This window comes from Octopus bimaculoides, chromosome 8, assembly GCF_001194135.2.
Source record: "Octopus bimaculoides isolate UCB-OBI-ISO-001 chromosome 8, ASM119413v2, whole genome shotgun sequence".
NCBI lineage: Eukaryota > Metazoa > Mollusca > Cephalopoda > Octopoda > Octopodidae > Octopus > Octopus bimaculoides.
The window spans coordinates 27,477,802-27,490,429 of record NC_068988.1 but is presented as its reverse complement, the minus strand read 5'-3'; the positions used below and the strand labels follow the sequence as shown (position 1 = coordinate 27,490,429).

Here is a 12,628-nt window from a genome sequence, read left to right as displayed (position 1 = left end):
GTTATTTGTAATTCAACGGTACAACAGTGTAAGACTACCCTTTCAGATATACTTTCATTGTGATTTCTGCAATGTGGTGCATAAATTGTCAAGTAAATGAGACGCATCTTTGCCTCCACTGATTCACTTGCAAAGTGTTGAGTAAAATTATTTCGTTGCAGACCTCCTTTGGGTCTTTTTATTATCACTACGACACACATAGTCCCCAGTTGGTAACATTGATTTCAAGGCCCTCCTAGATGAGAGACTGGCATTCCACTTAATGTCTATGTTACATGCTGGCATGGATTGGAGAGTTATTAATGTAGAAATATGGTATCGTAGCTACTAACAGTTGAGGGTTGCGTAGTCTAGACGGCGTTTTTAGATTTCATTATTCTCTTTAACCTGGGTATTTCTGCTAGTAGGATATATTTATATGACATATTATTTAAATTTAAAAATTTTAGATTAAAATCTTAGATAAATATTAATATGGTATATGCCTCACAGCATGGATTTGGACGGGTTCTGAGTTGACTGAGTTGTAGAGTGGTGGTTCGTCTCTGAATTAGTTATATAGATATATATTATATATTATGAAACCCGGCGTAATATTATACCGATTTTTGCCTGTAAGGTTGGAATAAATTTTTATTCCCTAATATTATTACTATATATATATATATATATATATATATATATATATATATATATATATATATATATATATAATGACAGGAAAGAGGAAAACAGCCAAGGAGACCAACACAAAGAAAGATAATCAATGCAGAACTTAGTGTTCGAATACTTTAAAAAAAAGGCTAAAAGAAATGTAAAACAACTGGAAAGAATGTGAAATAATCAATGGGTTGATTAAACTGCGATAATTCCCTTTCAGCAGAAACAACACACCTATTCCTTCTGATAGACCAAACTTTTCTCTTTACATAGTATCATTATTCATAGTAACAATATGAGTTGAACACTTTAGCTTTCCAATTACTCTGTCAAATGTAATTGCTTATTTATTCCCATTGTTTTGAATTAATCATACATTATCTTGTAGATTCAAGATTTTGATAATGTGAATGTTTATTTTTAGAAATTGTTGAGTAGGCGTGAGAAGCTGGATCTGGCCAGATTGAACATAAAACAAGTGTGAGAGGCCAGATCTGAATATAAATAAGCCAGATATGGCCGGTTTAAATGCTGGTTTTATTAAGAAGATTTCTGAACTGTACTTTTGTTTTTAAATCAAGGGATATTGTTAACTGCAGATCTTATAAAAGAGAAAAAGAAGATGTTCATATTCAGATGTTCCACCATACTAGTACATTGGCACTGCCTTAACTTTCCCAAATAACGACTGCAACTAAAAGTTGCAGCCATTATCTGAGTGAACATGGATTCCTCAAGTGAATATGAGGAATTCCTTATGGGTTACAAATTTGAATTACTTTTATTTTGTCCCATACCCAATTCTCAAATAATGTATTTGTAAATGCAATTTAAATTTAGGTTTAAACAAAAAAAAAATATAATAAATAACTGAATAGGAGATTTAAAAAGACAAGAAAAAAATAGATTACTACCATGATTGCAATGAAAATTTTAAGGAAAAAATATATTTTAAAAAACTGTATATGAGAAAAAAGCCAAATCTATTTGTGAAAATTAATGTTTAAATGAAGAATTCCTAAGCTGCCAAAGAAAGGACAGTTATTAACTCAGCACATCAGCTTCTTGTTAATCAACACCAAAGTGACATGCAAAGAAAATGCTCAGCTGCAAAGAAATTTGTATTTATTTTGCTTGTCTCTAGGGAGTAAGACCACTTAGTTTGTCACCAAGCACAACATCGAAAATAGAATAACTAATAAATAAATAAAACAACTTGTCAAAATATAAAATAATTAAAGAAATCTTGATAAAACCTGTTCATTCCCTGTGTGATACAGAGTAATTATTTAAAACATAGTTTGAGTACATTATGCAGCTTACATACAGAAAGAAAACCTCAAATAATTTTCAATTTTCAGTCTTGAGAAAATGGAAGTTGCTTGTTAATATTCCTTTATTTACAAGAAGGAAATTTAACTGACCATTATGGACTATTCTATTTGTATTTTTGTTGTTTCAAGCAGGCCAGTTTCACCCAAACAACAATTTTGAACCTGGGTAAACCAATTCCTTTTAACCTTTTTGTTACCATGCTTCTGTTGGTTTTAATTATTTTTGAAAATGACAAAGAATTTCATAAAATAACTTTGTTGTTATTATTAAAGCAGTGAGTGAGCAGAATCATTAGCTTACTGAGTGAAATGCTTCACGGCATTTTGCCCCTCTTCATGTTCTGAATTCAAATTTCACCAAGGTTGACTTTTGGGGGTCAATGAATTAAGTACCAGTTGAGCACTGGGGTCAATGTAATCAATAAGCCTCCTACCCCAAAATTTCAGGCCTTGTGTCTATAGTGGAAAGGATTACTAAGGTGGTGTTGGAATATAAACTAACATGGGATATTGGTTTCAAATTTTGGCACAAGGCCAGCAATTTTAGGGGAGAATTTCAAAATGAATCTATTAAATGATGAAAGTCTCAAATTCCAGTCCCAATCTTTTTAAACAATAGTAAAATAGCTAACAAGGATGTAGTCATTATTGTTAAGACAAAAGCTAAGGCAATACGTTCTGATTAACAATAAAACACGAAAGGAAAAATGCCTATTAATTCAGGTGTAAGCTGTTTTGTTTAACATTCAGTCACAATTTTAATGATGAACACATGAGGGAAAAAAAACAAAAAAACTGTTGCATAGTTTTTATTGTTCTAGCAGTTGGCTATGAAATACATTTTTGTTAATTGCTTAAAAGTTTCTGTATGGGAGCATCATTGTAAGCAGGTTTATTAGTAACACCTTTTTGTTCATTAGTAACACCTTTTTCCTTATTAGCAACAACTACTTTCAGCTAGACTAGTGGGTCTCAACCATTTTTTGCCTGTGGGTCTCCTTTGATTCCCATTTTACTCCTGTAGCCATTTGAAGTTTTAAAAAAATCCCATTATATTTTTATAATTAAATATTATTAGGAATTGTATAAAAAAATATTGTAAAGAATATTTGCCAACATAGTGTGAGAGTCCTGGTTATGACAAATGTTACTGTCCTAACCAGGACTGCCACATTGTGTTAGCAAATAATCTTTATTCTAGAGTACTGTTGAGAGATTTAGAAATAATAATTTTTCTATTCATAAAAAAAATATTGTTAAAATATTTTGTGTACTGTAGAAGTGTGACTGATTTATTTCACATAATTTTTTAACGACCTGAGTATGCAACTGGTACTTAATTTATTGACCTCGAAAGGATGAAAGGTAAAGTCGACCTCGGTGGAAAGTGTATGTGCAGATATTCTTTTCTAATCTAGGCACAAGGCCCAAAATTTTTGGGGAGGGGGCCAGTTGATTAGATTGACCTCAGTATGCAACTGGTACTTAATTTATTGACCCCCAAAAGGATGAAAGGCAACATCGACCTCAGCGAAATTTGAACTCAGAACGTAAAGAGACAATATACTGCTAAGCATTTTGCCTGGCATGCTCACAATTTTGCCACCTGCTTGCTGCTTTTACCTGCACCTATATTACCTAAGTAATAATAATACAAACAAAATAATTGAAGAAACATTGCAAAATACTTTTGCTTTCTCGAGTTTGAAACTGAATCCTAGGCTCTTGAAATAATGGTAATGCGGACAACTTCATTGTGTTGTCAAGCCAAACACAGTTTTATTGTTAGATTGACTTTGATAAACTTAGTTAAAAACAGACTCTGGAGTGACAGGGGAAGTCACTAAGTCATTGAAAAGATAACGAACTGTGGTGAAAGAACTTTGACTAACAAACAGCTAACTGAGTGTTTAACCAACACATTAAATGATCAATTAGTTAGTTGGTTAGATATTTAACAAATTCGCTAACAATAAAGAAGTGGTATTGAACCAGTGCATGTGTTACTATAGACATAATGACCTTCCCAAGGCACAACAAAATTTAGGTCAGTTATATACCACTAACTCAGAAATATTATTTAAGTATTATGAGTTTATAAATTGTTAATTGGTAATAAAAAAAAAATCAGGTATGGCTGTGTGGTTAAGAAGCTTGCTTTGTAAGCACATGGTTTCAGGTTCAGTTCTACTATGTGGCACATTGGGCAGGTGTTTTCTACTATAGCCCTGAGTCAACTAAAGCCCTGTGAGTGAATTTGGTAGATGGAAACTGTGTGGAAGCCTGTCATAAACGTGTGTGTGTGTGTGTCTGTGTATGTATTTTTCTCGGTGTTTGTGCTTGGCCCCTTACCACTTGACAACAGGTGTTAGTTTGTTTACATCACCCATAACTTAGAAGTTAGGCAAACGTAACCAATAGAACAAGTCCCCTTGTCAACATCATTTAACATCATTTTCTCCATGCTGGCATGGGTTGGATGGTTCGACAAGAGCTGGTGAGCTAGAGGACTGCACCCAACTCCAATGTCAGCTATGGCATGGTTTCTACGGCTGGATGCCCTTCCTAATGCTAATCACTTTACAGAGTATCTTGTGGTGCTTTTTGCATGGCACTGGTATCAGCAAGGCCACCAAGTTACTTATAAGATCTCTCAACTAAAAAAAAAAAAGTACTGGGGTTGATCTACTTGACTAAACCCTTTAATGCAGTACCCCAGCATGGCCACAGTTCAATGGTTGGAACAAGTAAACGATAAAAAATAAAGGAAAATTGCAAAATAATTTTGTTGTCTTGAATATGAAACCAAGTCTATTTAGATGATGATGAAAGCCTCAAATTCCATCTTTTAAAACAATACTAATGCATCCAAAAGGACTACTTATTAATGTCAAGGTAACATTCGGGTATTTGTATTTGGGTAGATTTTTGCATCCACAAGTAAGGCAAGAGTTAAGGCAATACCTTCTGATTAATAAGAAAAATAAACATTTAATTAAATTAGGTGTAAGCTGTTCTTGTTCTGTTTAATATTCAGTTGCAATTTTAATGAGGAACACATGACAGCATAAAAACAGAAACAAACTGTTGCATAGTTTGTTTCTAGTGTTCCGACAGTTGGCTATAAAAAATATTTTTGTTAATTACTTAAAAGTGTGCATGTTATTGTAAGCTTGTTTGTTAGTTTACGTGTAAGTATATAAGCTGTGTGTTAAAATACAAAAGAGAATATTAAATGCTTTGCTTTCCTATTGGCTGAGCATTTGTCATCTCAGAATGTTTACTCAGAACTGTGTGTGTGTGTGTGTGTGTGTGTGTAAATATATATATATTTATATATTTTCGAAGTATTGGTGTCTGATACTAGCACGAAATTTCAAATGCAGTCAATCAAGCAAATAATTGACAAATATTCAAAAGCTGTACATGGAAACATATGGCTCCAGTAATAAGAAAATTAATGAAATTTACCATTGGAAACATATGGGTATTATTGGCACAGTAAAGCAAGTTGTCACCAGTCACCAGATGAGCTGAATTTGTGTGAATAATAATTCAGAGAACCTGATAAATTGGTATAAGTCTGGTGACATAATCAAAGCAAGTTTCAATAGTAAAATTTAACTGCGGTGCTAATTACTGATTGCTGGATTTATTCATGCAAAGCTATTAAATTAAGACTCCAGGATGTGTATGTGGGTAATACTTTATAATTAAGAGGGAAAGTATGGAGAATAAATTAACTGAAAACAGGTGTCTTCTGTAAAGCTATTAGTATAACAACTACAAAATTTTAACACGTTGGAAATGAATTTGGAAAAAAAACCTTACTTTTCTGCCAGAATCTTCTGTAATGACACTTGAATAAAATGAGGATGGATGTTGAATACCTGGACCACTAAAACTGCCATGGTGACTGTCTGGAATCAGAAACCAAAAAGATGATTGTTATTAGTTGCTTTTTTTAAAATTACAAAACTTTATAAAGAAGAAACTTAATAGAAAAAAATAAACAGGTAAATACAAAATAAAATTCTATATTCTACTTTCATAACCCTTGTTTGTAAAGACAACACAATTATATTTAAAATTTGAAATGTTGGGTAAATATCATCTGCTTGTGAAAAGACAGAGCTAAAATAATATGTACAATTATTGAAGAAAGCAACAAAATATATGTAAAGGAAACGCAAATTTTCATATAAGTGAAGATTAATCATCATCATTTAGAATCCACTTTTTCATGCTGGCATAGGTACCAGTTGCGTACTGGGGTCGATCTAATTGACTGGCCCCCTCCACAAAAATTTCAGGCCTTGTGCCTAGAGTAGAAAAGATTATTTTTACCTATTTTCAAGTAAATATTTCCCCAGACATGTTTTTCACAGATTATTGGAAATGAACAATCTTGTTTGTATGGCAATGATAGTCATAATGTCTAGACAAGGGTATTCACACACACACACACCACTACATAAAATGGGCTTCTCTCAGTTTCTATCTCAGTTAGCCTGGGGCTAGAGCAGAAGACATTTGCTCAAGGTACCATGCAGCGAGACTGGACCCAAGGCCACATGGTTGGGAAGCAAGCTTCCTAACCACACGACCATACCTAGTTTAAGTTGAAACAGAGGAAGTTGCTTAAATATGTGTGTGACCATTTATAATTTTTTCCTTCCCAGCACTGAATAATTCTTAACAAAAAATTCCCTTTTGCCACAGAAGATGATCACTTTCTTTTATTCTTTTACTTGTTTCAGTCATTTGACTGCAACCATGCTGGAGCACCGCCTTTAGTCAAACAAACTGACTCAAGGATTTATTTTTTGTAAGCCTAGTATTTATTCTATCGGTCTGTTTTTTTTGCTGAATCGCTTAGTTATGGGGGACGTAAACACACCATCATCGGTTGTCAAGGGGTGGTGGTGGTGGTGGGGCAAGCACAGACACACACACACATATATATGAAGAGCTTCTTTCAGTTTCCGTTTACCAAATCCACTCACAAGGCTTTGGTTGGCCTGTGGCTATAGCAGAAGACACTTGCCCTAGGTGCCACGCAGTGGAGCTGAACCCAGAACCTTGTGGTTGGGAAGCAAGCTTCTTACCTCACAGCCACTCCTGCGCCTAAGTTCACAATTTTAACAAAGAAAGCGTTGAGCAAGGAGAACATCGACAATTTTGATAGACATGGCAGAAAGTTAAGATCATAGAAGCTGGAAACCCTTTTCTACTCCCTCTTTCTGTAAATGAAATATAAAGATAATTCAAAGAGAAAAAAAAAAAAAAAACCCACCTTCCAAACCACAAGTCAGTTTGACAGAGATGTATTATATACCCAACTACACTACCCGCAATTTTCAACTTCAACTAAGGAGACGGCGATTGGAAGGTTTTTAATGGGAAATAGCGATAGGATAGAAGCTGATAGTTTACCCCTTTGGTTATTGCGTCTCCAGAAAATTTCTATTCAAGTAGAAGAAATTGAATTTGAAAGGTTACAAACGGGACCAAGTATACCAATCAGTTACATAATTTGAGGCATAAGAGATGCAGAATCAAATTTAAATTGAAGAGACTGAAATGTTTACACAGGCATACTGGTTTAAGGTTTACTTGTAAAATGAAGAAATTACATAATAAATTGATTTTATCTCTGCAAACTTTCTGAAGGTAAACATTTCACTTGCATGTGATGTAAATATTTACCATCTCCAGATCCTTTAAACAGTGCAATTTTCTGCTTAAAGTGGCTCTCTTGCACAAGTTAATGTTACAATTTTACATAAGAAGTTCTTCTCAAGTTAACAACAACATGTTGAAAATGGCAAAGATTGTGATGGTGGTGATGATAATGGTTATGATGGTGAATGGCAGTGGTGGTGGTGGTGGTAGTGGTGGTGGTGGTGGTGGTGGTGGTGTGTTGGTGAAGTTAAATTGAAGAAAACACAACTGATTATATATTACGGTTCCATCAATGCAAACACCAAACAGTAGTAAATGGTGACAAAACAACACTCTGACATTCTACATTAAAACTCATTTATCCTCGCCAGACAGGATGGAATGGTAACAACAATAAACAGTAATGCTTAATGCGAATGACTCCATCGTCTTCGATACCAATAATTGGTGTGGAAGATTTTTAATAAAAAAATAAAACTTTTAAGTAAACTCAGTTTTCAATTCATTTTTCTTTCAACATTTTCTTATATGAGTCTGTAGAGTTTTGAATAGAAGTTAGGAAATATTCCATTTAGTAGTTTTACAGACTTTCAAAATCTAAATTAAGGAATTTGCATCTTTGATGCCTTTGAAATTCTATATATTCATCTATTAGGATTATCATCATCATCATTTAATGCACACTTTTCTATGCTAGCATTGGTCAGATGGAATTTGTTGAGGCAGATTTTTTAAGGCCATATAGCATTCCTCTCACCAACACTCACCTGTTTCTAAGCAAGATAATATTTCCCTATGGCCAGGTTTTTCACAGAAAATCGGAAACAAACAATCTAGGTTGTTTGGCAGTGGTACTTGCTTACAAACAACAAAGTCAAGACATGGGCGCACTCACACACACGCACAATGTGCTTCTTTCAGTTTCTATCTACCAAATCCACTCGCAAGGCTTTGGTCAGCCCAGGGTTATAGTAGAAAACACTTGCCCAAGATGCCATGCAGTGGGACCAAATTCATGGTAGAGGCCTTGGCCTTGGTCTCAGGACCACTCATGTCTAGAAACTGGGGTTGGGAGTAAGCAAGGGCATGCTCCCCGTAGAAAATCCAGCTCCAAAAAAGCATCATGATAGCAAAGGAGAATGGGCACCAGCCAGCCAGCCCAAATGCAGAGGTGGGCTGCACTTGCCTACCTTGGTTGCTATGGCACTGAGGTAGATCCGGCCACCCTGTTAACGGGGAGAAAACCCAGATTTAAAACGCTGGATGATGATGATGACACATAAGATAATACAATTCCAAACATCCCTAAAAGAAAAAAAAAGGGATGGTCACAGTTGGAATGCCTTTGATTATAGGTCTGCTTGATTAAGATTGATCTATTGCTACACAGCAACTCACTGGTGCATACAAAATTATATTAAATCAGACAAAAGCATGGTTTTTTCAAAGAGTTAGTCCTGCAAGCCATTTCAAAATATTCAATTGGCTATCTTCGAAGTCACTGGTTTGTGTTGCTAGAGATGACTAAATGTTATTTAACAATGACAATAACAAATTTTGTTTCAACGTTCTTGCTTCAGCTCATAACAGCCATGAACTGGCTCCATTTGATGTCAGTAACCATGGGAAAATGGATATTAAAAGAAATAAGTACAATGGTGATGATGATGATAATGATGCTGATGATGATGATGATGATGACAATAATAATGATGTTAATGATGGTGATGATGACAATATGATGATGATGATAATGACAATGTGATGAACTAAGTAATGGAAATGTTGTAATTTTTCCAAATTAAGTTGGCAGGTGTTATACTGATAATTGTACCAAATATTCTTTTTTTTTTTTTTAAACAGAAGTTAAACGAGGATTGATTAGATCAAGCACACGTTGAGCCTGAACTCAAGTTACGAATTTCAGCTGCATTTTTTTTTTTTTTTTGTTTGATAGAAATTAGTCAAGAGTGATAAAAAAAAAAGTTTCACATCTTTTTTTAATATAAATACTCTCACCATTTTAGAAACTACAGAAAATAATAATTATCGAAATACAAATTATCCAAGTTGCTCGAAAACTTTAACATTTTTCAATATTGAAATTATTAAGCTATAGCTAAACAATGAATTCTGAAGTTTCCATTTTTTTTTTTTTTTGATTTTTCTTTAATTTTAATGTATTTTGGTTATATCTTTTATCTTTTACTTGTTTCAGTCATTTGACTGCGGCCATGCTGGGGCACCGTCTTGAAGGAATCGACAACATGACTTTTTTTTTAAAGCGTAGTACTTATTCTATCGGTCTCTTTTGCTGAACCACTAAGTTACAGAGATGGAAACACACCAACACCATTTATCAAGTGGGGATGGGAGGCAAACACAGATACATACATCAATATATACATACATTATACATACACAAACACACACACACACACACACACACACAATGGGTTTCTTTCAGTTTCCATCTACCAAATCCACTCACAACATTTTGGTTGGCCTGAGGCTAAAGAAGACACTTGTCCAAGGTGCCACAGAATGAGACTGAACCCATAACCATGTGGTTGGGAGTTAAGCTTCTCACCACACAACCATGTCTGCACCAATTAGTATAGAAATATATAATGCATGCAGATATATTACAACAACACTACATGCTGCAGATGGAAAAGGACAGCCAGTAAAGTATTTTAACACATATTCACTGAAAAATCTAACCACCATTTATGGGTTAAGTTTATGGCTGTCATAGTTAGTTAAAAACATTTGAAGTTTATTTTTAAAGCTTTATCTTTTTTTCGAAAAATTTTTGATGCATTTCAATAATATAGTATACAAATATATCATACAAGCAAATCTTCAGACTGCAGTTGGGAAAGAGCAGCAGGGCAAATATTTTAATATGTATTTTACTGAAGTATAACCACCATGTATGGGGTTAAGCTCATGCCTGTCATAGCTAGTTAAAAACATTAATGGACAAAGGAAGGCATGTGTGTGTCAAATTGTTGTAGATATTTTATATTGAATTATGATAGAAGATAGAAAAACATTCTCAGATAAAACCTTACAAAAAAAGTATTACATGACATTCATCCAATGTTTAAAAACATTTCTTCAAACATCAAAGGAAGGTGATGTAATTCTGTCTTTGATATGAAATATTGGGTTGGTCTATGTTCAGGGAGAATATGTAAAGAATTAAGTATAACTTTTTAGAATCAAACCAAAATACAAATGCTGAGAATAACTGTCAGCAATTGGAAAATTTCTAGCTAAGTTCTTAAAAATAAGCACCTATAGCTTATATCTAAAAAGCCATTGTTTTTGATCAGGACAAAAACCTGACTAGATATTTTGGAGATGTTTCTGTAAACATTAATGGAACACAACAAAAATTCTCTGTTCGGTGTTCTCTCTAGACTTGGCACCAGTCATTCTGATTGGTACAGACTTAACTTATAAGTTAAAAAGAAATCTAAAGCATTTATGAATGCCAAAATAGTCGTGATGTTCTTGGATAAAAGATGATTTTAATAAGAAATATGCATCAGTAATCTGCTCTTATAAAACTACAAAAAGTGCTTTTTGGGGTATTTTTTTTTTTATGTGGGCTGCAGTAGAGATGGAGTAGGTTGTGTTAAAATGTCAGTGTAACCCAGCATTGAACTCCGAGGCGAAAATTTTAACTGCTTACATTTTAATTAATGATTTTTTTTTCTCTATTTTCATTTGATAAAATGCTTTTACATCCTTTTAGGTAATATGAACCAAATTAAATTAAAATTTATGCTAACAGAAAAATAATATATATATTTGGTGTTTGTATTTGGTTTCCAAGATTCTTGAAGTGAACTTATGTGTTGAAGCAGGTTTTCTTGTATCTTGGGGAGGGTCAAAGGACAGTGCTGTGTTCCAGTGTCTGCACTGGCAAAGTTTCATGGTTTCTGTGGCTGAAAGCTGTTCTTAACACTAACTTTCACCTATTTTGAAATAAGGTAATATTTCACCATAATCAGATATATTTATGCAGCAGGCTAAAACCAAAGGACACTGCTTGTATAACAGTGATACTCATTTACAACTATTAAATAAAGTCAAGGTGATAAGATGGTAGCACACGCACACACGCATATATACATACATGCACACATACATATATACATACACACATATATGCATACATATACACACCCACACATGGCTTTGGTCAGCTTGGGGCTATATTAAATGATACTTGCCCAAGGTGCCATTAAATGGAACTGAACTCTAGATCACATGGTTGGGAAGCAAACTTCTTACCACACAGCTACACCTACACATAAATACATATTTGTATGTGTGCATTTGCAGTAAACCATTTGGATATTAAGTATGCAGTCTACCTCTCATCAATATCTCTAAGCAGAGTAAGTTATAATTACAGGTTAGACAAAAATCAAAAGCAATTACAAGAAAAACAAACTGCAGATTAAAGTATTTTCCCACACCTGAGTACATAAACAAAACAAAAAAAAGTTTCATTTAGGTATTTAAGCACTAATGGAAAATACATCTAAACACTAACTGCACATATAAAGAAAAATTTCGTTCAGTTTTCATTTGTTAACTTTTGGGGTTATTATACTGGATTAAATATGCAATGGAGGGGAGAGGAGCAAATTAAACATAATCAAACTTGTTTTTATTAAAGAAAAAAAAAAAGGCAGAAAATGTATGATCAAAAGATAAACTTTAACAATTATATCAAAACCAGTTCGTTATAAAACTTGCATACAATAAACTGAATTGAATTACACTTTAGTTAGGTAACTACGTGATATCCTTTAGGTTTTTGGATTCCAATGTATTTGAAGATATAAAGCAAAAAGAACAGGTTTTTAACTGGAGGTGGGGTGGTGGTGGTGGTGGTGCTGATTGTTTACATTTAATGCACCTGTATC

At 33.8% G+C, this 12,628-nt stretch overlaps 1 protein-coding gene and 1 long non-coding RNA gene across 3 annotated transcripts in view; one reads left to right on the top strand and one right to left on the bottom strand.

The window, feature by feature from the left end:
* The window catches only part of LOC106880872 (E3 ubiquitin-protein ligase RNF38), a 269,382-nt gene that overhangs the window by 173,131 nt on the left and 83,623 nt on the right, over positions 1-12,628 (bottom strand). For both annotated transcript variants that reach the window (XM_052969997.1, XM_052969998.1), the window contains one exon: positions 5,826-5,914. In XM_052969997.1, the coding sequence (XP_052825957.1) occupies positions 5,826-5,914 (89 nt within the window). The remainder of the gene's footprint in view (positions 1-5,825; positions 5,915-12,628) is intronic.
* The window catches only part of LOC128248554 (uncharacterized), a 50,812-nt gene continuing 44,069 nt past the window's right edge, over positions 5,886-12,628 (top strand). The window contains exon 1 of the long non-coding RNA XR_008264727.1: positions 5,886-6,010. This is a non-coding gene — a long non-coding RNA (uncharacterized LOC128248554). The remainder of the gene's footprint in view (positions 6,011-12,628) is intronic.